This window comes from Gastrolobium bilobum, unplaced genomic scaffold (assembly GCF_033153095.1).
Source record: "Gastrolobium bilobum isolate Gb01-03AN ecotype WA unplaced genomic scaffold, APGP_CSIRO_Gbil_v1 utg102952, whole genome shotgun sequence".
Lineage (NCBI taxonomy): Eukaryota > Viridiplantae > Streptophyta > Magnoliopsida > Fabales > Fabaceae > Gastrolobium > Gastrolobium bilobum.
Window position 1 is genome coordinate 24,598 of NW_026899060.1, and position 24,458 is coordinate 49,055.

At 35.7% G+C, this 24,458-nt stretch overlaps 2 protein-coding genes across 5 annotated transcripts; both read right to left on the reverse strand.

Annotated features, from left to right (window-relative positions):
* Positions 1–511: 511 nt before the first annotated feature.
* LOC133286769 (non-specific phospholipase C6) lies at positions 512–2,903 on the reverse strand. Of its 2 annotated transcripts, XM_061484218.1 has the most exons (4): positions 2,189–2,903; positions 1,686–1,987; positions 1,001–1,177; positions 512–841 (listed from the first exon to the last, which is right to left on the reverse strand). In XM_061484218.1, exons 1-4 carry the CDS (start codon positions 2,806–2,808, stop codon positions 543–545), a joined length of 1,398 nt encoding a protein of 465 aa, XP_061340202.1. In that variant the 5' UTR covers positions 2,809–2,903; the 3' UTR covers positions 512–542. The 2 variants fall into 2 exon arrangements, with proteins under 2 accessions (XP_061340202.1, XP_061340201.1); XM_061484217.1 differs by having other exon boundaries at positions 1,686–2,903.
* Positions 2,904–8,698: 5,795 nt separating this feature from the next.
* Positions 8,699–21,042, reverse strand: LOC133286768 (CBS domain-containing protein CBSCBSPB1). Of its 3 annotated transcripts, none has more exons than XM_061484216.1 (14): positions 20,715–21,042; positions 19,477–19,645; positions 19,227–19,359; positions 18,964–19,134; positions 18,746–18,827; positions 18,521–18,634; positions 18,281–18,347; positions 17,964–18,069; positions 17,824–17,882; positions 16,053–16,147; positions 15,844–15,980; positions 10,060–10,145; positions 9,875–9,964; positions 8,699–9,209 (listed from the first exon to the last, which is right to left on the reverse strand). In XM_061484216.1, exons 1-14 carry the CDS (start codon positions 20,810–20,812, stop codon positions 9,036–9,038), a joined length of 1,581 nt encoding a protein of 526 aa, XP_061340200.1. In that variant the 5' UTR covers positions 20,813–21,042; the 3' UTR covers positions 8,699–9,035. The 3 variants fall into 3 exon arrangements, with proteins under 3 accessions (XP_061340200.1, XP_061340198.1, XP_061340199.1); XM_061484214.1 differs by having other exon boundaries at positions 17,815–17,882; positions 20,715–21,039; XM_061484215.1 differs by having other exon boundaries at positions 15,844–15,977; positions 17,815–17,882; positions 20,715–21,036.
* Positions 21,043–24,458: the final 3,416 nt, after the last annotated feature.

A 24,458-nucleotide genomic window follows, 5' to 3' on the forward strand; every position in this document is an offset into this window, starting at 1 on the left:
TGCATCTCACTAATAGAAACATTACATGTTAGTTAAAATTCTTTGCACTGAATCTAGGTGCAACAGATGCACCTAAGATTTATTCATAGCCAAAGAGACACTAATTTAACACGAGGTAACAGTAAAATATTTTACCATAAAATAGAAGTAACAATAAAACGTTATGAAGTTACCTCATTGCAGTTTCGTTCAAGAAATTCAAATAATATAAGCAATTCAAAACAAAATTATGGTGCTTCATTTGTATCATGGGTTTGTATTTTGTACATAAGCATTGGAGTTTTCTACTTCGAAATTATTCACTAGCCAAGCCATCACTCGGTTCATGTTATTTTTTGTTTTTTTTTTTAATTCCTTAAATTCTTTCAAACGTAAAGACACTCTTCGTCCATGCATGAGCATGACTAACTGAGCATACTAGCAAACACTCTTGCCCTTCAGTGCATTCCACTTTCACAATCCTAACAATAATCAAATTACCTATAATAATTAGATACATAGATAAGCCACACTTTTTTTTATTTTTTGGGTTTTATTTTATATTAATTGTGAATCGAAGATCTAGTAGTGAGAGATGATCTCATATCCACAATAGCAGACTCATCCGCTCCTAACTTGATAGCCTCTTTGCTAGCTCTTATGAATCTTGAAACAGCTCCACGCACATACTCATGAGCTTCCTTTACATTCATCTTCTTGCTCATTTCATCTGGAAAACTGCTCAAAAAATGGTCCCCATTGAGAACAGCTGCCAATTGAACTACCTCACTCTGAAACTCAGATAAAGCAGCATCCTCTTTTGCTTCACTGCTCCTTAGAGGTGTCACATCCGGCAAAGTCACTGCAATACACATATTAAGCTCTCTTAATACTTTATTCACACACTACACATAATAAGGTCATTATAGGCCATTTCTCTTAAAGTTGTGATTCATATTCAAATACATTATTATTGATGAGTTAAACTAATTGACATGAAAAGGGGGTTATTCAAATATACCTGGGCAATCGGTTCTGGGGGAACTTAAGTCACCAACAACATGCTCAAATGTCCCAGCCCATGCATCTCTGTGAGTCAAAAAATTAGAGGAAAGGTTGAACATCTTCTTTATGGTGGCAGGAATAGAAGAGTGCTCATATTCGGAGTTTTCAGCAGGTCCTTTGGCGCCACTCATCACTGAGAAACCGAATCAAGTAGTAAATTAGTAGGCATGTCAAACCATTCAAAAGCAGGTTGAAGCTTTAGAATCTAACATATGCATCCAAAGAGATCAGGTAAACGAAAATCATCATAAACACAGTACTCAAAATCAATATCTAGTTTGTTGACTTAATTTGATTAGAAAACAGCAGACCTTAATCCTTACTCTACTCAAAACACTAGGGAAGGACAAGCATGAGCTTATATGTGTCAGAAAAAAACAAAAAACAAAAATAAAATCAACCAACTGAATGTAATTCAATGTCAAGACTACCTGACAAAGTAATGGCATCGGAATATAAAGTAAGAGAAAGGACAATGGTCCCGGAAAACTAGATATAGCATTCAATAGAATAAAAACCTGCCATTGTCTTCATGAGAGAAGTATTTATACACAATTATTTGACATCTTTATCATAAAAAAAAGAAAATGTATAATGGCTTTGACAAAAATATGTATAATCTATGAGGATTTTGAGCTTACCAATCCCTTTCTTAATCCAAGGAGAGATCATAATAGTTGGCACCCGAACGCCTAATCTATCAAACTTAAAGAAATAAGGAGCAGGTCCTGTATTCCCATCTGGACTAGGAATGTTGACAAAAGGAGTCTCCACATGATCAAAAAATCCACCATGTTCATCATATGTAATGACCAGAAGAGATTCATTCCATTGAGGGCTTGCTCTTAGAGCCTCATAAACCTCCTTAACCAGCATTTGTCCATTTGCAACATCATGAGATGGGTGGTCATCATTCGCGGGCAAGCCCTTCAAGTCAAAGTACCTAGGCTCAATCACAGTCAAGGGTGGAAGCTTCCCATCTCTAGCATCTTTCTTGAACTTCAAATCATACTGATGGAATTTGAATATGTATTTCAACTTCCTTAGATTTCTATAGAACAGAGTTGTGGGTATGTTCTGAAAATAAATTCCAAAGTCTAAGCCATTCTCATGCAGAGAGTCAAAAATTGTTTTTTGTGGATACCCTTTTGCTAATTGCTTCTTGACATGACTTGTTGAACCATGAGAAGTTGCAGAGTAGACAAAAAGCCTATTGGGTTGTGTTGGACCAGGAATTGAAGAAAACCACCTATCAAAAACCGCAAATTCTTGAACCAAAGCGGCATAAACAGGCACAGATTCGGGTTTAAACCCTTTCATCACTGTCTCAGAGAGGTTCTGAGACATGGACAATGCTTGTTCTACAAACCCATCCATGGAAGGAATGGAACCGGAACCAGAACCGAATACCTGTTGTAACACATCTTCAAATGAATGCCCTGGATCCGGATCCACGAACTCCGCATCATCACTGAAGCAAATTGAATCTTTCCTTGGATTTTTAGTAGAAACCGGGTTGCATTCATCTCCTGTGACCCCATTGATTAATGGGTTGATGGCTTTTTTCATCCAACCCAGCATGTGATCAAAGGAACGATTCTCCATAACCAAAACAACAACGGTTTTGATAGGTTGCTGCTGTTGTGCGGTTGCAAAACCACACCTTGTTGGGTGAAGGAACACACTTGACAGAGTGAGAAAGAGCAAGATAATGGAGGAAAGAGGGTATGGTGATCTTGGTTTGCTAGCTCCCATTCTTGCCATCAAAGATGGAACCTTTTGGCAAATGGGTATGTAACTTTGTATATAGATGTGAATCCAAAAGCCTTTTATCTATTGACTTCGTACTCTGTACTGTTTAACACTGAATATGGAAGAAATGAACAGTGTATGTCGGTGCAAACTCGAATGAATATGAGATATTTTGTGGAGTGAGGATAAAATTTTCACTTAGTGTGTTTGAATTTAGATATATGGATAGCAGTAGCAGAGCACTAGAAAGGAAAGAGAACCTTCTGGTTCTGGCTTTGTGCTTTACTTCTAACTCACTCACTCACTCACTCAATCACCTTTAATGGAATATTGTAGTTCATAGAAAAAAGAAGGTAACGCAATTAATGGAATGTGAATGGAAAAGTGTTGTTTTGTGAGTATTTTCCGTTTGATGTGTGGAAGTTCTTACGTGGCATCACCTTCCCCTCTATCGTAGTTGGATCACAGATTCATATGATGTCCACTTTTGTAGGGTTTCTTTTTTTGGCACATTGTAGGCTCTGTTATTTGTAAAGAATTGTTTATTTTTATGTGATTAAGAAGCTTTATTATTAAATGAATAGTACGAAAATTTGGTGGATCGGGATCATTTCATGTGAAAATTCACATGATCATATAATGTGGAAAATCATAACCATACAAAGGTGAATCGATGGTAATAAAAGAAAAGAAAAAAAAATGTTAAAATAAATAATTACAAAATCATAATCGTTAATTTATCTTTGTATGATTGTGTCACGTCTCCAAATTTTGTACACAAAACAGTTTGCGAATGATTTGGTCAATTGTCATATGTTGAACTTGCTGTTTTCCTTCGCACTAAATAGCGGTTTTGCAGTGTAATTAAGTTGAAACAGTTTATTTATTTCATGACGGTTACATCTTCCGTTTGATTGGAGAAGAAATTTTGTCACCTAGAGAGTGTGTTGGGTTCACAAGACCAAAAGAACAAAACTTTGATGTGCATTAGAATCTTAAATTTGGAGGAATTTGAGTAACAGAAATCTTGATAGCTACTTGATATATTTTAGCTTTAAAAAAACTCTAATATTCGTTGTTGTTTTTTTTAGAACAATGTTTTTTTATATCTTTATAAAATACATCAATTCACGTATGAGATAAGTGGAGGAATTCGTTACGTGTGTAAAAAATAAGAATAAAGTTAATTATCATTAAACAATAAAATAAGGTATGTATAACCACGTGGAAAAGTGTAATATTCTTGTGAGGAACGAAGACAATTTATGTTGCGCTGGCATTGCAAAATATTTTAATTTAGTGATGATTTTGAGTGTGAAAGTCGAAATCAATCTGAAATCACCATGAATTAATAAGTAGGTAATCCCATAAAAAATTAACTTCATTCCTTTCCCGTATAAACAACTTACCATCATATTATAATAAAAAAAACAACATTTTATCTTGTCTTAACTCCAAAAAAAAAAAAAAAATTAAATTGAATATGCTGCTTTCGTATATATTATATTAAAATTGCAAGAGGCTCTGGAAAGAGAAACTGGCAACATCCACGGGTGAGGGCACAAGGGTAGGGAAGGGAAGATATTGTATAGACTTAAGGACCCTAGCATTTTATATTCCTCCCGAGACAAATCGGTGGGCAATCCGCAATTGTATCTGCACAAAAGCATGCATGTGAATTGTGAAGAGTAACATTGAATTTTATTTTTTATTTTTCGCATGAAGATTTCGGCATCATACGGATTCCCTACCATTGGCAACACATCACTGCCGAAAAACAGTTACAGAGATATAACATAAAATTATTGATTAAATATTCCTTTTATCCTTATCAAATTTTACGATTTTCGCTTTAGTCTGTAGCAAATAAAAAGACTATTCAGAATCCCTAAGAAATTCAAAGTGAATCCATTTTAGTCCTTCTGAGGAACTAATGTGGGTTTTTTTTGAATTTGTGAGAGACCACGATTTTAATTAAATGGGGTCCATTTTGAATTTCTTAAGAACTACGAATAGTCTTTTTATTTGCTAGGTACTAAAGCGAATATCGTAAAATTTGCTGAGGACCAAAAATAGTATTTACTCAAATTATTAAAAGATTCATTATTTATAAGTTTAAGTTTTTTTGGTTGAACTGTTTCTTTATCAAGCGATCACGAATTCGATTTTCATCATTTTTATTTAATTAATAAATAATTAAATATTATAAATTTTTTTAACATAGGTAGGTAGATCTATATATTATCCCTTTTAAGTTCAATGGATCCTACATAAACTTTCATTATCAAGTGATTACGAATTCGATACTCATTATCGCTATTTAATTGATAAATAATTAAATATTATAAAATTTCTTATCATAGACAAATAGCTCTGTGTATTATCCTCTTCAAGTCCAATAGATTCTAGAAAAATATAAAATTACTAATCAACCTTCGCCTGATAACTTTTGAATTGAAATGAACGTAAATTGTGGTGACTTGGAATAGCATCTTTCATACTTAACGAGTAACCAATACTATGCGATGGTGTCGGTGCTCGTAGTCAAAGAAATCACATCAAACAAAGTGATATTAGTGCGACACGCTTTACCCTTTTATTTTTGAATCATTAAAAAAAAAAGTAGACGAAAAAAGAGATTAGACATCCTTAAGAAATAAGATGTAAGGACGGGCCAACAGGGCCCAGACACCGACAAGAGACTCATAAACACAGGACCAGATGGGCCAGGCCCTATTTTATACGATCGAGAATTGTAGGCCTATTAATATGCTGTCGATTCTCGCGGTCCATGTTCCTCGGAGGCTCGTAGACATTGCGTAATGCCTACATCTATAACTGCAATACACCACAGGAATAATAACACTATAATAATACAAGGAGATTTATGTAGTAAGAGTGCACATGTTATGGTTAAAAGCTTAAATACTACTAGCCTAAATTTTAGCTTCACTAACTTGAACTTAGAGCACCTTTGTAGGTAATCCCACAGCAGCTGCTTGCTTTCTAGCCGGTCTCAGACCACTCCACCTACCCACACGCATGAACAATAATTCAAGCTTGTTTATACAGCCAAATTTGACTGTTTACTTATTCAGCTCGCGAATTTCATTAAGTAACCCTTTTAACAAGAAAACTCAAATGTTTAATGTTTACATATTATGTACTCTCCAATTTAGTTGCAAGTAACATTCTTATTTATACTTATCTTTTATGCATAAGTATATCATTTTTGTTTATGTAAATAAAATTATTTCACTTTAGAGGGGTGGAATCATTTGACCCCTAATATTTTACACTTCATCTGAACTGTTAATTTTTGTCAGCGATAATTTATTAAAAATTAATAATTTATTAATGGATGCAACTCAATAATAATATGGTTCATATGATATCATACTTTTAATTTGACACCAATATTAAATAATCTTGCAATTTCAAATTATACATGAGTTATGCGTTGTTACTCATGAATTTCATAAGTAACCCCTTTAATAAGAAACTATAATGTGTAATGTCTACTTATTTATGTACTCCAATTTATTTACTTGTAAAATTCATATTGACAATTATGTACTAGTATATCATTGTTTATGCAAAACAAAATTTGTAACTTCAGAACACACGAGTTTGTCACTCATGGTTCATAATTTCCTCCGTTTTCCTTTCAAACCTTTATCTTTTAAATATAAATACTAGTATATTACTCGTGCGATGCACAGAGGAAAAAGATCAAAAATTTTGTCATCCGTCGTGGTTAGCTAATCGCACTGTAAACCTTATACTTACAAAAAACTGTGTTGCTATCTTGTTCTATATTTTAGGTGGAAAAAGCTACAGCGTTGACACAAATTTTACAAATATCAACCATATACAGAAATCTGCTATCCAGAGTGATCAATAGTATGCAAATCAAATATAGTTATCTACTCGATGAGTTATGTAAAAAATAAATACGTCATAGTAGACTATGTTAAAATGAGGATGGCTAAAAAAAAAAAAAATGCATACAACTTATTGCTAACTATAACAGCCACCAATAAAAAGGTAACAAACAGATCAAGCAAATATGGAATTAAAAGACCAGCTTGTACCTATAATAAGAAAACGCTATTAATTCAGTGTCATTCTGTAGCAATCATTGGTGGGATGAGTTCAACACATACCAAACATGTGATTCCCTATGATTATGCATTACCAAGGACATCCTCTTCTACAATCACATTTATGCCTGCGAGACAGAATGCAAATACTCATTAAATAGATTACGTTAATATGCTAACACCCAGAAGTAATAGTCTTAGCAAAAAAAAAAAATGGATTAAATTTTTGTTTTAGAACCCAAAAAACATTGTCTAAAAGGGATTTGAAAGCAACTTAACCAAATAGGTATGTATGAGCCATATTTTTTGCTTACATTGGAACAAATGTGTCTAAACAATGTCAAATCAACTCACTAATCTTTGAAATACTTCCTTGTAGACAATGTTAAAGGTACTATTTGTAACATAACCATTATCATCAAGTATCAATATCTTCTATTTTGTTTGAAACAAATAGTCGAGTACTTAACTCCTTTTGCAATTTAATCTTCTTAAGAAGACACACAATCGAACAGTTAGATTTGTCTTCAATAGAATCAATAAAATTCGTAGAAGGTGTCAACAAGGACAGAGAAATTTCAGCATCACCGGTACTTTCACAGGTTTGACTCTCAATATCCTGATGAGAAATATTAAATAATCTTGCAATTTCAAAGTATACATAAGAGTTATGTGTTGTTACTCATGAATTTCACCCCTTTAACAAGAAACTAAAATGTGTAATGTCTACTTATTTATGTACTCCAATTTATTTACTTGTAAAATTCATATTGACAATTATGTACTAGTATATCATTTTGTTTATGCAAAACAAAATTTGTAACTTCAGAACACACGAGTTTTGTTACTCATGGTTCATAATTTCCTCCGTTTTCCTTTCAAACCTTAATCTTTTAAATATAAATACAAGAGATCATGTATGCAAAGAAAACAAAGCTCTACGTAAAACCTCGAATATGACGGCTAAACGTTCGACAAAGAATCCAATGTCAAACAAAGTAGAGTCAAAACTTGAAAAAAAATATGGTGTCTATAGTCTAAACTATTAATTTCAGGCTAGTAAGCTTGGGCTGAATGTTTATGTAACAATATATATAGTAACTGAATAATCAAAATTAAGAAACTAACAGGGTTTACCAAAAGGGACAGGATATATTTATCATCAAAAAAAATTATCACATTTACAACCAACCTAATCACCGTTGATTTCTGTCAATCTACGGTTATAATTTATTGTGAATTAATAATTAATTAATAAATGCAACCCAATACTTTTCAATAAATCATAACTGTTAGATTGACGAAAATCAACGGTGATTAGAGACAGGATATATTTACCACCAAAAAAGTTTACCACATTTACAACCAACCTAATCACCGTTGATTTCTGTCAATCTAACAGCTATAATTTATTGTGAATTAATAATTAATTAATAAATGCAACCCAATACTTTGCAATAAATCATAACCGTTAGATTGACGAAAATTAATGATAATTAGATTAGAAATAAAGGTTGTAAACTTTTTTAATGGTAAGTATATCCTTCCCCTTACCCAAAAAAAAAAAAGAAACCAACAGAAACTTCTTTGAGCATTTTATTATTCGTCTCAGCTCAACTACAGCCCTATTTACAAAGGAAGACAATAATTCAAAATTTCAAATCAACATCACGTAAATCTCAATTATACCAAAAACTAATTAACATTTGTAACTCGACACCACATCACTACACACTACTCATAAAATTTGATTGATAAACTGCAAACACGATCATCAAATAAAAAATCATTATTCCCTATAATCTCAGTCCTTATCAATTGATTTTATTAAATCATTATGTCAGAAAAAATGGACAGAAACTTCTGTTTAAGCCATTTGTTATTGTACACAACCTCCAGGATTGATGAGGCTGCAAAACCTAAAATTACAAATATACAAGCAGCAAGGATGCTGCAACCCAAATTTCAGAAAGCACAATACCCAACGCTAAAAAATGCTTTAACCTCTTCCTCGTATCAATAAATGTAGTTGTACAAAATTTCAGAACATAAAGATGGCAAGCGCAATGTGCCCTTCAAAGTTCCAACTGTCTTCAGCTTGGCCCACACTAAGAAAAAACTCGCTTCTTCCTTTCATCAAACTCGCTTCAGATAAGTTAATAGGCCTAAGCCTGCAACGAGTGCAGCACCAGCAGCAACAGCACTATACGCTGAGGCCCATGCATCTGAATTAGCATGCTCCAGACTTCCAGAACGAGAACCTCTCCCATAACCACGTGTTCCTGCGTAGTCTAAATGCAATTTCAAACCCTACAAAAGTGATCAATCCAAAGTCAAATTCCTTTTGAACAGATCTATACGTATAAATATACCTTTACCATAAATGATGAGTCCAATATCTACCATAGCTTCTTTTGTAAACAAGGTTATTCTGATGGGGAGGGAAGGCTATTCCATTCGGCAAGGCATTGCCACAATCCTCAATGAGGGATCACAGTGATACATACGTTAAACATGACACCTACCAAGGGGGACTGCTGGCAGCGGGAATCAAACCTACTCTTTTCAAGCAAACTGCTTCAATGTTCAATCCTTACCAGCAGAACCAACCCCATTGGCTATGCCAGCTAGGTTTTTTATGCTGAAGCTTGCAATAACAGTTAAATGAAAACCATTCAAGATAAGCCTTTACCTAATAGCTTAAACTTTTAAAATTATTGGTGTTTGACATGGTATTAAAGTTCAAGGTATGATTGAACTGTGCTCACATATAAAGTTCTCGGAATTGCTATTCCCTTTTGATATTTGCAATCCTATACCAAAATTAAAATTTAATATAAAAAATAAAAAGACCCATTATCCTATCTTCCCTTAATCAAGATTTCCTTCAGAACTACAAATCATTACCCTCTTCCAGAAAGGAAAAATAAATCCATTCAGGACTCGGAACCTGCAAACAAATACATCTACTATACCTTCAAACCAGCCGTCCTTGCATGGTCCACAGCTGCAGCAAGATCACTGTCCGAAGCCAGTACAACTTTATCATGATCTTCATCTTCATACTACAAACAAAAATTTGGCCAGCTTGCCTTAGGAAAGGGAGGAAGCATATCAAACTCAACCTTAAGAACATAAAATTCAATGTCTTGAAAAGTACCAGAATTTGGGGCAGGTTGTTGGGATCAATATCGTCACCAAGTCTCTGAAGGATTGAAGTTATAACTTCTGTCATGTTCCGGGTATCTGAACTTGCAAGCAACCACACAAACCACTCAACTCTTAGTTTTCTACTTACAAATAATTTACTTGAAATATGCTGACTGCATGCAATAATAAGTTAAGAGGGCCGATTATACTATCCTTTTTTCTTGATTGAGAATGAATAAAAAGAAAAAGCCCTTTCACTAAGAAAACCAGCAATCCAAAAAAGAAGAAACCAATACGAACCCCCATCTCCCCCTATTAGAAGAGATCCATTAAAGGAAAGCTTAAGAAAATGAGAGAAAGCGAGAGAAAAGGTTGAGAGAGAAAGAGATGAAGAGAAAGCATTATTCTATTGAATCTGAACCAAATGAATCATTATTACAGAGAGAGAAATGAAGCTAACATTTATATACTAAATGGCTAACAGCTGTAACAGTGGCTAACAGCTGTAACAGCTTATGGTTGACAGCTGTAACAACTTATACAAATAAGTGGCTGTGACTAAAGTAAAGAGTTCTACTGTATATACACTAATATTCCCCCTTCAAACTTAAGTGGGTTGGATCAGGAGAGCATGATCCAAGACCTTGAGTTTGTCTTTTAATTCTGTAAACCTTGCAGCAGAGAGAGGTTTAGTAAATGTATCAGCAACTTGAAGAGAAGAAGGTATGTGAAGGACAGCAAGAGACTTTGCCAAGACTTTTTCACGAACAAAGAACAGATCAAGCTCCATATGTTTCGTTCTTGAGTGTAGAACAGGATTGTGAGCTAAGGCTACTGTGCTTTGATTATCACAGTATATAATAGGAGTTTTGCTTGACACATGAAGTTCTTGCAATAGTGTCTGAACCCACAAAATTTCTGCTGCAGTGAGAGCTAGGCTACGATACTCTGCCTCAGCACTAGATCTTGCCACTACAGACTGCTTCTTGGACCACCAGGAAATGGGATTGGAACCAAGGAATAAGCAAGCACCTGATGTGGATCTTCTATCATCTGGATCAGCCCCCCAATCTGCATCACAGAACCCAACAAGAGAGAGAGGCTGGTGTGGTGAGGCTGGATGAAATAGAAGACCATGAGACAATGTTCCCTTGAGATAACGCAAAATCCTTTTGACAATCTTCCAATGTTCTTCCAATGGTTGGGACATAAACTGGCAAACTTTATTTACGGTAAAGGCAATTTCTGGCCTTGTTAAGGTAACATACTGCAAGGCACCAACTATTGATCTGTAGAGGAAGGGATCAGCAACATAATTCCCCCCATGCTTGCTTAGTTTGCAGCCACTAGGCATAGGAGTAGAGATACCTTTTGCATCTGACATTCCAGCTTTGCACAGTAAGTCTTTCACATATTTACCTTGAGATAACAGAAGTCTCCCATGAGAAAGAGGCTTAACTTCTATACCCAGAAAATAATCCAAGGTTCCTAACTGTTTTAGAGCAAAGTGAGAGTTCATTTGATCAGTGATCTGTTGAATTAGAGCTGAGTTGTTTCCAGTGATGATGATATCATCCACATAGACTAATACATATATGCAGCTCCCATTAGAGTGAAGAATGAATAAAGAGGGATCACACTTGCTAGAGTAAAAACCAAGTTGTCGAAGAGTAGTTCCAAACTTTTCAAACCATGCACGAGGGGCTTGTTTTAGCCCATAAAGAGCTTTGTGTAATCTGCATACTAGATTCTTATTCTCTGTTTCAAATCCAGGGGGTTGTGTCATGTAGACCTCTTCGACAAGCTCTCCATTAAGGAAAGCATTGTTGACATCGAGTTGTTTTAAGGGCCAGCCATAAGAGAGAGCTAGAGTGAGAATAATTCTGATTGTGGTGGGTTTAACAACTGGTGAGAAAGTCTCATTGTAATCATAGCCCTGCTGTTGATGAAAGCCTTTGGCAACAAGCCTGGCTTTGTATTTGTTAACTGTTCCGTCAGAATTTTCCTTGATGCGAAAGACCCATTTACACCCAATAGCCTTCCTGCCATGTGGTAAAGGAACAAGAGACCATGTGTGGTTAGATTGCAAAGCATCATATTCTAATTGCATTGCCTTAAACCAGTGAGGACTAGTCAAGGCTCCCTTAACTGATGTGGGTTCTGAATGAGTGAGGAGAACAAGATTTCTGGTTGCAGCCTTAGAGCGTGTGATAATAGAGTGTGTTGGAGAGGGAGGGTGCAGAGGACCTGATGGGACATACTCAGAGGAACATAATTCAGGACCAGAACTAGAGCTGGTGTTTTGACTGGAAACATTAGGAGTGTGAACAGAAGGTGATGGGGAAGAAGGTAAATGTGTGGCTGAATTCGAGAAATGACCAGACTGGTGTGTAGTGTTTGCTGACAGAGAAATGTTGGAGGAGTCAGAAGAAGGATCACTGTGAGGAACAGATGTTGATGAGGAATTAATAGATGATGCTGAATTAGTGGTGAGGCTGGTTGGACAAGTTTGTGGAAGGAAAATAGTTAGAGGAACAGAAGTAGAAGTAGAGGTAGACTGGTGCAAAACAGAAGAAGTTTTGTTAGTATGCCATTCTGTGTAAGGAAACTTGTATTCATTGAATAGGACATCTTTAGATATAAATATTCTGTTTTCTGGACTCAAGCAAATATAGCCTTTATGATTGATAGAGTAACCAAGAAAAATGCACTCTTGAGATCTAAACTCAAGCTTATGTTTGTTGTAAGGTCTTAGAAAAGGGAAACAAGCACAACCAAAGGTTCTAAGAAAGCTGTAATCAGGTTGTTGATGGTGCAACTTAATGTGAGGGATTTCAAATTTGATAGCAGAGGAAGGAAGTCTGTTTATAAGGTAAGTAGCTGTGGTAAAGGCATAGTCCCAGTATTGCATTGGAAGAGATGAATGAGCTAAGAGGGCTAGACCAGTCTCTACAATATGTCTGTGTTTTCTTTCAACAACACCATTTTGGTGAGAAGTATGTGGGCAAGTGATTCGATGAGCTATTCCTTGCAAGTTAAGATATTGAGTAAAGGCTCTAAACTCCCCTCCCCAATCTGTTTGTAAAGCTTTTAGAGGGAGTTGGAACTGATTGGTCACCATGGCATGAAATTGTTTGAAAATGCTTATTGCATCTGATTTTTGCTTTATTGGATAAAGCCATGTGTACCTAGTGCAGGCATCAACGAATGAGATATAATAAGCATTGCCTAGAGTGGATTTAAGAGGTGATGGTCCCCACAAGTCACTGAAAACAAGAGTGAATGGCTCTTTGTATTCTGTATGAGATGGTAAAGAATGTTGTCTATGAGACTTTGCACAACAACAAGAAGGACAGAATTCAGCCAATTTATTATTGATGTGTATATTACAAGATTTGAGTACACTTTAAGGGAATTAAAGTGGGGATGTCCCAGCCTATAATGCCATAAGGAATACAAAGAGCTAGAAGGGCTACATATATCAGAAACAGTTCTAGAACAATGACTATGTGTTTTGCTATTTGGACTAACAGCATTAACAACATTAACAGACTTGTTGATAGTCGAGGACACAGGAGAGCTAGCACAGATGTTACTGGTTGCAGAAGTATGACTTTTGGAGAGCTTCAACTTTGGAAAATAGTACAACCCATCAGAACCCACTGCACCTTGAAGGAGGACTTTATGTGAAACCTGGCATTTTACAAAACACACATCAGAATGAAACTCAAAGAAAACTGAGTTGTCTTTAGCAAATTTGCTAACACTGATAAGATTTTTAGTAATGGAGGGAACCAAAAGTAAATTCTGAAGGTGCAGGTGAGTGTTAGAGTCAAAAGGAGATTGAAAAGAGGAGGAACCAGTAGCTGTTATAGGAAGACCTTGTCCATTTCCAATCAGAACATGATCAGTACCACTAAGTTGCTGGCCTTGCATAATATTTTGAGATGTACCAGTTACATGACTTGATGCACCAGAATCTGGTAACCATTCAACCAGAGGGGGAGAACTACATGTGGAAGGTAGACTAGAAGGAGCAGCAAAGTATGCTTGAGGCTGAGACTGACTTGTTGGTCTTGTATACTGGAAAGATCTCATTGGTTGAGATTGCTGGTGTTGATACTGGAAGGACCTCACTGGTTGAGGTGGTTGATGAACAAAGTAGTGAGGATAAGGAGTGTTTTGTGGTGGAGGTAGATTCGGAACAAAATTCTCTTCAAATCGATGCCAACAATCTCTAACATCATGTCCAAATTTATAGCAAAGTTGACAGTGGACATGTGTTCTGGTGCCTCGTCCTCTTCCACGACCAGACCTTCCACCTGAACGTCCTCGTCCTCTATTCTGACCACTTGAGGTGTGGAACTGACTGAAGTTTTGATGCTCTGTTCGACTCTGTTTTCTGGTTTCAGAAACAGAGTCTTCTTCTTCATCTATAACTTCTCGATCTGAGCTTGGAAGACGCTGAGTGAGATTTATAGTTGCTCCTTCAGTCAACAGAGTATCGTTTTGCTTGATTAACAACTGTTCATGAGCTAGTAACTCCACTGTTAGATCTGCAATAGTGCAGTCTCGTTCTCGTCCGTGTATCATCATAACGAAAGAAGTATACTCTGATGGTAATCCTTCAAGAATAGTCTCAGTGTGCTCCTCAATAGAAATAGGCTTCCCAATCGACTTGAGCGAGTCACATAGTGTTTTGATACGTGTTAAGTATTCTTTAATAGTCTTCGAGCCTTTCTTCATAGTTTTCAACTCAGATCTGAGTTGACGAACTCGAGACTTCATGACTCCATGAAAAAGTTTGTGAATATTGTCCCAGGCCTCAAAGGAGTGCTTCACAGGTAGAATATCATTTACAGTAGACTCAGAAATAGTGGATAGGAGCCATGTAAGTAGCATCTGATCTTGATTGAGCCAATCGACATAAGCGGAGTTCAGAATATCATTCTCTCTGTCTTCGTCTGAAACAAACTTGAGAGGAATTTTTGGATTAACAAGAAAACGATGCAATTGGTGTGAAGTAATTACCGGTTCAATGATCTGATTCCAGAAAAGGTAATTATCTTCGGTAAGTTTTGCAGAAATTTGAAGATTGAAGAGAGAAGCTGTCTTGATTTTCATTGAAGTGGACTTTTGTTGAGATCTGGATCTAGGTTGTGATGCGTTCGAGTTGTCAGAAGCGTTCGAATCAGAGTCGGAAGCAGAAGACATGATAGAGATCTAAACGGATCAGGCCCTCAGAGAGAGCTCTGATACCATATTAGAAGAGATCCATTAAAGGAAAGCTTAAGAAAATGAGAGAAAGCGAGAGAAAAGGTTGAGAGAGAAAGAGATGAAGAGAAAGCATTATTCTATTGAATCTGAACCAAATGAATCATTATTACAGAGAGAGAAATGAAGCTAACATTTATATACTAAATGGCTAACAGCTGTAACAGTGGCTAACAGCTGTAACAGCTTATGGTTGACAGCTGTAACAACTTATACAAATAAGTAGCTGTGACTAAAGTAAAGAGTTCTACTGTATATACACTAATACCCCCACACACAAAAAATACAAAAGTTCCACTACTTATTCAAAACAAAAACTCAAGCAGACAAGTTTGCTTATTGGTTTATTACTACAGCGCTGCCTATCAATGTAAATGCAAGATGCAACTCAGTCATATTCAAGTGAGACTCATGAAAGGACTAGATGCAAGCATATATTGAAACCATCATTTGTATGCTGTGACAGATGGAAGGGAAACCAAACAAAGATCTGATTGATAACATGCGATAGTTTGCATACCACATGTGAACCTGTGCATTCTGCCCTTCTTATCTTGTATTTTGAAGGAAAATGTATTGGCCATGCTTGATGAAAGATGAGGAAGGGATCTCCCTGTTTCTCCTCCCTCAGAAGCCAATTTCAAGGAACTGTCACTGCTATACAATCAACAGTATGTAAGTACATTAAAAACTGAAAATATTTTCCCAAACAACTTCAATGCATATAACCTTCGAGTTTCGTCATCATCATCATTTGGAGTTAAGGCCATGGCTGAATCCCAAAATCTTTGCATCATGGAGGTGGCAGCTTCATTGTTTCCAACCTAATTAGTGGGACAAAATGATACCATCATTAGAAATGTTACCTAAAAAAATACAGAAGTCTTTTATAGAAAAGGAATTATGGTTTCATAGTGTTTGCCAATTCACAATTAACATCATCAGTACGCTCTAACCCTGGTTAGTAGACAAATCAATGATAGAAATTAGAATGATATCCTTTTTGCGAAAATATAGTTTTGAATCTTTTTATTTAGGTCTTAGGCTATGATGCACAAATACATGTCTTTAACAGATACACGCAATACTGCTTGGATTTGAACCATAAGACTTCCATTTTATTTCATTTATTTTTAAGTTGAATGCTGCTATTTTGAGGCCTCCTCACTACACTATTTGTGGAAGAACATCATATTCCTGTTGCTCTGGATTATCTGCTCGAGTGCTTAGGTTCCCAATGAATTCTACTTGGCCTCCAGGCTTATCTATTGCTCCCTTCAGCAAGGTCTGTGATTGAGCCTTAGGAGGGATTGCTGTTATTTATGCATCAGTGGTTGGGTTGCTAGCATTTAATTTCAGCTTGAGTTCCCAGTTTGGCTCATCCGTTGCTACCCTGGTCAAGGTCTATAATTGCATTGTTTTCTGACTGCAAGGTATGTTGTCCTCTTCCTCTACAATAGTAGCATCTTCTGAACAGAGGGATTCATCTCCACTACGGGAGTGTGTTAATCTCTTGGTGAAAGAAACGCAAACTCAAAAGCTTAGTGATCTTGGGATTTTATATATATTTTATTTATATATCCCACAATTTTTTGGAGCAAGGACAAAGTTGCTCATTGTGAACGAAAGGTCACGGGTTCGAATTCGAAACAGTCTCTTAATGAAAATGCAAGGATAAGGTTGCATACAATCGACCCTCACCTCTACCCTTACAAGTTAGGAAGCCTTATGGATCGAGATTTGCCCTTCCATATCCCACAGATTCCATCCCACCGTACCATATCCTATATTTCTGAAATTTTGTGATATTTGCTTATTCTATCCAATCTGGGTTCCCATATCTATGCAACATAGATCATAGGGAGCTCAGTTACATGTCGCTAACAGTGGAGGGAAGAAACAAACCTACATTTCTTACCTTTGGTGGTGACTTAGGCTACCATTGAACCGAAATTGCCAATACATAGAGAAAAATTTTCTTGAGGCATCAAAGTGATAAACTATTAAACAAGTTAATCTTTTTCTGAATCGACAAATATGAGTTGAGACATGTAATTAAACTTTCTAAAAAGGGGACCATATATGTAAGGATTTTGACAATTCCATTATGTTTAACACACAGTTAATGGAAAAAGTGCGCTTAAAAGATCAATCATTTGTAGCTGGTGAACAATGAAGCTTCCAGATTCTTACATTTCCAAGAAGCTAAAATAAATGGGTGATGACTGAAAAAACCATTAGTATTTTGCCAGGTTTAGGACAAAAATGCAGACTGTAGAACTACTATAGACAGTACTCTCAAACCTATATTTAATTTAACAATATAAACAAAACCAAATCAAGGACATGAAAAGTTACAAAGTTTATCTGACCAGAATCATGCTAAAAGCTGTACATAAATAAAGCCATTTTATCCCATTTTTAAGCAACAAGGATTCAGTAGAGGGTCTAATCAACAGTAGTGGGTACAACACAGTCTAAGATAACACACCTTACTTACTGTCGCCACAGCAGCATGAGTGACATGAATCACATCAACCACAGCAACTACACTGCCATCTGTATTCAACCACCCAAACCTGAATCAGAAAAAATAATAATGCATGAACCTCTTCCCCTTCCCATATATCATTATATTACCTCTATCAACCACAGGAAGATGCAAAAATTTTCCATCATGCATAGTGTGAAGTGCATCAACAATTGGTGTATCAATTACTGCACATTCTGGATTTGGAGTCATGACCTGCATATTTTGTTACATATATATCAAATAAGAGGGACAAGAAAATGATGAACCCTCAGATTGACCACTTTTTCTTTTCCAACATGGTAGAAAAAACATGCTCCTAAAGATTACTAGATCTAAATGTAACAAAATATAAGAACGGAAAAGGTATGAAAGTACGAAAAAGTAAATAATTTCTTGTAAACAATGTACAAATAAATCAAAGTACCTTCTCAACAAGAGTTGACTCAGGGGGAAGATTTTGTGCAATTACCCGCATCAAGATATCCTTTGAACTGAAATTTGTAGGCAGATTATAATCTATCAAAATTAATCTAAGCATAAACCAAAACCACTCCCCGTTAAATCCCGACTAATGAGGATGGGGTGAGAGCAAATTTTGTATAAAGGCAAAAGGAACTTATCAGAAAAAGAGAACTGCTGGTGACGACAATGGCTACAAACTTACGTAAAAATGCCATGAGGTTTGTCATCGACTGTCACAACAGCACAACTTGCACGAAGTTCAAGCATCTTCTTAGTTGTTGTCAAAACCGAGTCTGTTGGTGAAACTGTTACAACCCTAAAAAGTGCCACTATCTGTTAAAGTAACTTGGGTGGTAACCAAAACATGCAGACAAATTAAAACTGAAGTAGTTTTTACTTAACTCAAACAAAAGAAGCTATTACCTACTTTGAATTCTCAGGAATGATAGTAGACAATGATGGCTTGAATATCTGCTCCCGAAGAGTCTCAATGAATGATGAATTGGAGTCTGCACAAAGACTAAATTAGCATGAAATAAACCTAGTTATCAGAAACTGTGAACCTAACTACAACGGTGATATTTTCCTAGGATGCCATCATTAGAAATCAAAAAGCTATACGTGAAAAGGAAATAATCTACAAACCAGGAGCAGATGCTCCCCAGTGTTTTTCAACTCCTTCAACAGCTGCTGCAATTGCTTTTCCTTTCTCAGCTGCCCTTTCCATACGGGCAATGGCATCATACAAACACTTTGCTATGTCAAGTAAAGCCAAAACTTCTCCATTCTCCACCACAGGTAAATGTCTGAATTTCCCTGTCAACATATATCAGCCATGCATTCAAAAAGCAAGATACAGATAGCAACTAACTTGAAAAGTTGATTGTGTCTCTATATACACTACCAACCTTGCACCATCTTTTGGAGGGCTTCCACAGCAAGAGTTTCAGAAAGGACAAATACCGGATTCCTTGTCATAACCTTGGAAACAGGTGTCTCTTCAAGATTTATCTCTCGGGCAATAACTCTTGTTGCTATATCCTTTATCCACAAAACAAGAGAGCAAATTATGCATGTTAAAATTGCAAATAAATAAATAGCCTCAAAACTTTCTATTCTTCATTTTAATTGATGAAAAAAAAAAGGTCTGAGCCATACCTTGTCCGTGAGGATTCCAGAGAGCAAAGCATTAGAATCAGTTAGTAATAGAGCATCCACTCTACGGGCAGCCATCCGACGGCAAGCTTCATAGACAGTTGTTGTTTCAGGTACTGTTAGGGCCTTTGAAAGTCGCAATGACTTCACTGTCCTCTCTCCCGTTAATCCCCTGTTCCGATTCCAAGTAGAAACAAGGCATCATCCCATGATTTAAATTGATAGAACCTTCACTGACTTATCTTCTCTTTAATTGAGTACATTTAACAACTCATGAAATGTATACAAGCTTCTCTGGTCAACCTTTTAGACAAAAACTGATCTGTTATAAAATATGTGATTCAATAATACAGATTCTTATACAGATAGCCATGGCATGATCATATACCTCTCTGTAACTGACAATCAAATTTATAAGGGAGAAGAGGAGAAATTCTTGTAAGTCCATATTCACTTTGTGGACTCAACGGACCAGATTTGTTCTGTGCAGTCATCAAATACAAAGTAAATATGGACTGTGTCCAAAAAAGAATTCCTTTATGGACTTTGTTTATATTCCAGAATCAAATACAAAGTTACCTTCACTGGCAGAAAAAGTACACCTACTTAGTAGAAACAATGAAATATTCCAGAATGCACTTTGTTTATACTTTCTGCTTGGTTAGAATTCTTTGAAAACGACATGCAAAGAAGTGCTTTAATCAAGTGAAGCTGATAGTAGAAGCAAAGAAACTTTTCCCAAACCAGACCACAATCAAAGTCCGAGTTATTTATTAGAATCATTGTAAATCAACCAACTAGAAAAGACTTTGCAGGGCCACATTTATTTGACTTTGACACTTTGAAAAATAATGACACTTGCAATTATGGCACCGAACAACCTCAATATCTGTTCCCCAAAGTGAAAATCACAGGAAAAGAACGAGAATAGCTACAGCCATAAATTTATAATATTTCAAATTATTATGAGTACAAGGTAACTACTTTTTCCAAGTTAAGTTGCTTTAGCAGTTAAAGAATAGAGCAGACGAAATCAACAGATATATGCAACATAAAATATTTTTATTTTTAAAAATACACCATCCATAGGAAATTAAAAAGAAAAAAGAAAAAAGAAAAAAACGAATTTAAAGGATTAAGAGTCAAATCCAGCATTCAATTAAACCCCGGAACCATAAGAATAGATTACAGCAGCATATATAAATAATCAGCAATAAAGCTAGAGCAAGTGAATAACATACGTAGGGCGCGAAGAGGAAAGAGATTTTCGAGCAGTAGAGTCAGAAGGTTTCTTCGTTGACGAAAAACTCCTTCGAGAGGAACCGCTTTGACTTGCCATCTTCTCTTTCAGCTCCAATCGCTGCAACCAGAAAAGCTTCAACTGAAACCGCCGGAAATATGATCGGAAAATAGGATTCCCGTCACCGACGGCCGGCGAGCGGGAAAGAGGAGAGAAAGGAGAGAGAAAGAAGCCAACCCTAAGTAACCAACAGACGAAAAGATGAAGAGAAAAGGGGGAGATGAGAAGTTCAACGCGATTCGAATAGGACCAATAAGAGGCTTCCACGTCAGCAATTCCTTTTTTGTTGGAATCTGAAATCAACCTCGTTCGTGTGTGTGGTGCGTTGAAATTCTCACGCGAAGTTCGTAACGTAAAACGTTAGCCACGAGGGGAAGAAGGAATAAACATGAAAAAAAAATGAGATACAGTAATTGGTTAATTTCGTAAATATGAATGGGGCTCTTCTTACTCTTACAGATTAGGGAGGTAGTTTTTGTCTGAATGCACTCTGATTTAGTTACTTAGCGATGGTAATTCTACGGTTGACTTGAATAATCTTTGGTTTCCGGTCATGGATGCGGTTAGACTAATTTTTACATCATTTGAGTTTGATGACAATATTATGACATTAGCATTTTCATATTTTATTTAAAGAAAAAGTATTTGTCACTTTAAATGACATAAAGTTATGTCATTTTAAGAGAGAGATAGACACAAAATAAATTTTTTATTTAAAATTTAAATTAAAAGAAAATCACTCACTTCCTCCTCATTATTTTCATTTTTTGTGTTTGTAATTTTATATTATTTAAAATTACAAACATCAAACTCTTTATTTAATGAACTTGCATATATTAATTATTAAATATTTAAATTTTTTCAATAATATTAAAAAGATATTATTAAATATATGTATAAAATAATTTTAAAATAATAATTTAATAAAATCACATAAGTAAGAATCGTTAATTTGATTTTGATCCAACAATAACAAAAATAATTCTAAGAAGTGATAAGAAAAATAGATTCAAAATTAGATTGGAAAAGTTTTTATATGACTTGAACAAATAAATGTTTTCCTAGTCCAATTACATGTGATGACATTGCTTAAAATCATTTTGGACCAAAAGGAATCAAATTTTGAACCATATATGCTTCTGCCAAGATATACCTGAATATGTCTAACATCATATTCGAATATGAGGTTTCATATATCTGAATATGAAGGGGTTATATATCTAAATATGTTCTCAACATATATCCAGATATAAATTATTTAGAAAAAGGTTTCGACGACTATAAACAAGTAGTTTTTGTTGATAACCTACATAAACTTGTTTGTGTAGACTTTAAAACTTCAAGAACATTGTTTCATATTTTATTGAACATTGATTCTCTCACCTAACTTGCTTACACTAGTTATTGATCATTTGATTCTTGAGTCATTTATTTGCTATAAGTCATATACTCATCTATCTCTTCAAGATATATAACATGTGTAACACTCCGTGTGCACCCGGTGTATTAAACATACATATGATAATAGTGCAGCTACATAAATGCGGAAGCTAATTTTTTCTTTCCAATTATGAACTATTCATTATTAACCAAGTTGATTACTTATTCCTTTTCAAAATATCGCCTGTATATAAATTGCAATAAATAAATAACTGAATAACCTCATCAAATATATATGCATCTAGTCACGGAACTACACCACGTAGACCGGACAATATCCAGATACAGTTATACAACTCAAGCATAAACAAACATGTCTGATAACGATGTGGCATGGACAACCCTCATGCTCACCAAATAAAATAACATAATCATCATGTCTAAAATACAATAGCCATAAATGAGAATCAGGCATAATCATGTAATACAGATAAAATAGTAAACATTCATAAGTCAGCTCAACTCCGACCTCTTGCCACCAGAGGTCTCAACCCCCGAGGTACCTGTACCTGAAAATGTGCCCCAACACGGGGTGAGATCTCTAAAAAGAAATCTCAGTAAGACAAGGGGTCCTCAAGGATCTCTCCACTCCAAGCTCACTTACATGTGCAATATAAGTTCTAAAAGATAACAGCAGTATAATTTCATAATATGTGCAATTCAGCATATATCCATGTCATGTGTGTAAGTATCCTACTGGTCGGAGAATCAAAGGTAGGGATTACATATGTCTACAACCTACAGTACAAAGCTCCTCGCTTGTACCTCACCCACGGAGTTACCATCTTGTATGTCTCCACATACTCAGGGTTTACCATCTAGGTGGAACATCACATATATATTATATGGCATTTGCACTCATAAAACAACTCAATAGCATATCAATAATCATCACATATTTTCATACCAAAACACAGCATGCATATAAATCATCCCTCCATGAGGTATGGTGGAACCAACAATGGGCAAAACCGAGGACACAAAAGCTTACATGTAGTGCCAAAATCTGTATCCAAAGGCTCGGTAAACACATACAACCCAACAGTCTCACAACACGTCAATTGCAATCTGTTCGTATGAATACACAATTTAATATTCAGAAATCTCAATATCATAACCATTAAACAATGTTTTCTCTTTCGTTTGCATCCTTTTTAATTCATAATTATCACGCATTAAGCCCCACTATTAAAGGTATTAATGTTTCCCAACAGTAATACTGACTTCCTAGGGCATCATGCCCCAATGAAAACTTTCCCACGCATTAAAACTGGTTTCTGGTCATTCTGACGGGAGGTAATCGATTACTGCACATGGTAACCGATTACCAAAAACAGGGTAATCGATTACCATACGAAAGGTAATCGATTACCACGCGGACAGAGCAGAATTCTGTAGAATTTTTCTGCATAATCTGCGACCCCAAAGGTTCCCCAAGGTCCAAGGTTCGGTTTTTTCTCAAAACAGCATTTCATTATTACTTATTATGCCTAGATAAATAACCCTTAACTTGAATTATCAAAGTTCCCTCTTTTAATGACTCAAACAAGCTAAAATCATAAAATTTCAAAGGAAGTGATCATGGTTTACCTATGGACCCTTGAACTCAGAAAAAGGAGGTGGCTTGGTGGTTTCTATACCACTCTAATTTGCTGCACAAGTGAGGCCACGAAAATGATCCATAAGTTTGGTTCTTTACACCAAAAGGTGGCTTCTTAAAGCCACAAATGCCAAATAAATGGCTCCCACAACACTCACTAAGAAGTCAGCCCCCAACACTCATCCAAACAGAAGCTAAAACTCAGAAATGCATTGCCTTTCAATATCCCAAGGCTTGAGCACACTCACACATGGAGATTTTGTGAATGAATCAAGAGGAAAGGTGGCCTCTTGAAGGTGGAGACAAGGTGGTGCAGCCAAGAGCCTCAGAAATTCACGTAGAGGAGATGAAAAACTGACCTAGAAAATTGTGTCCTTTAGTATTTATAGTCTCCTTAAGTTTGATCCGTCGGTATTAGCACTAATAGCTTCGCTAATCATTTTAATCTCAAAATTCATATTCTGAACCTAGCCATTTTTCTAGTATTTTTCATATTTTTATTATAATTTTTCGCAACACTTTGCCGGTACGCGTTTTACACGTAGCCGGTATTAGTTCTGACATCAACACTCATAATTATGATTTCAAACTTGGTTTACTCAACTTAGGTATTTTTCTAGGAATATTCATGTACTTATTATGATT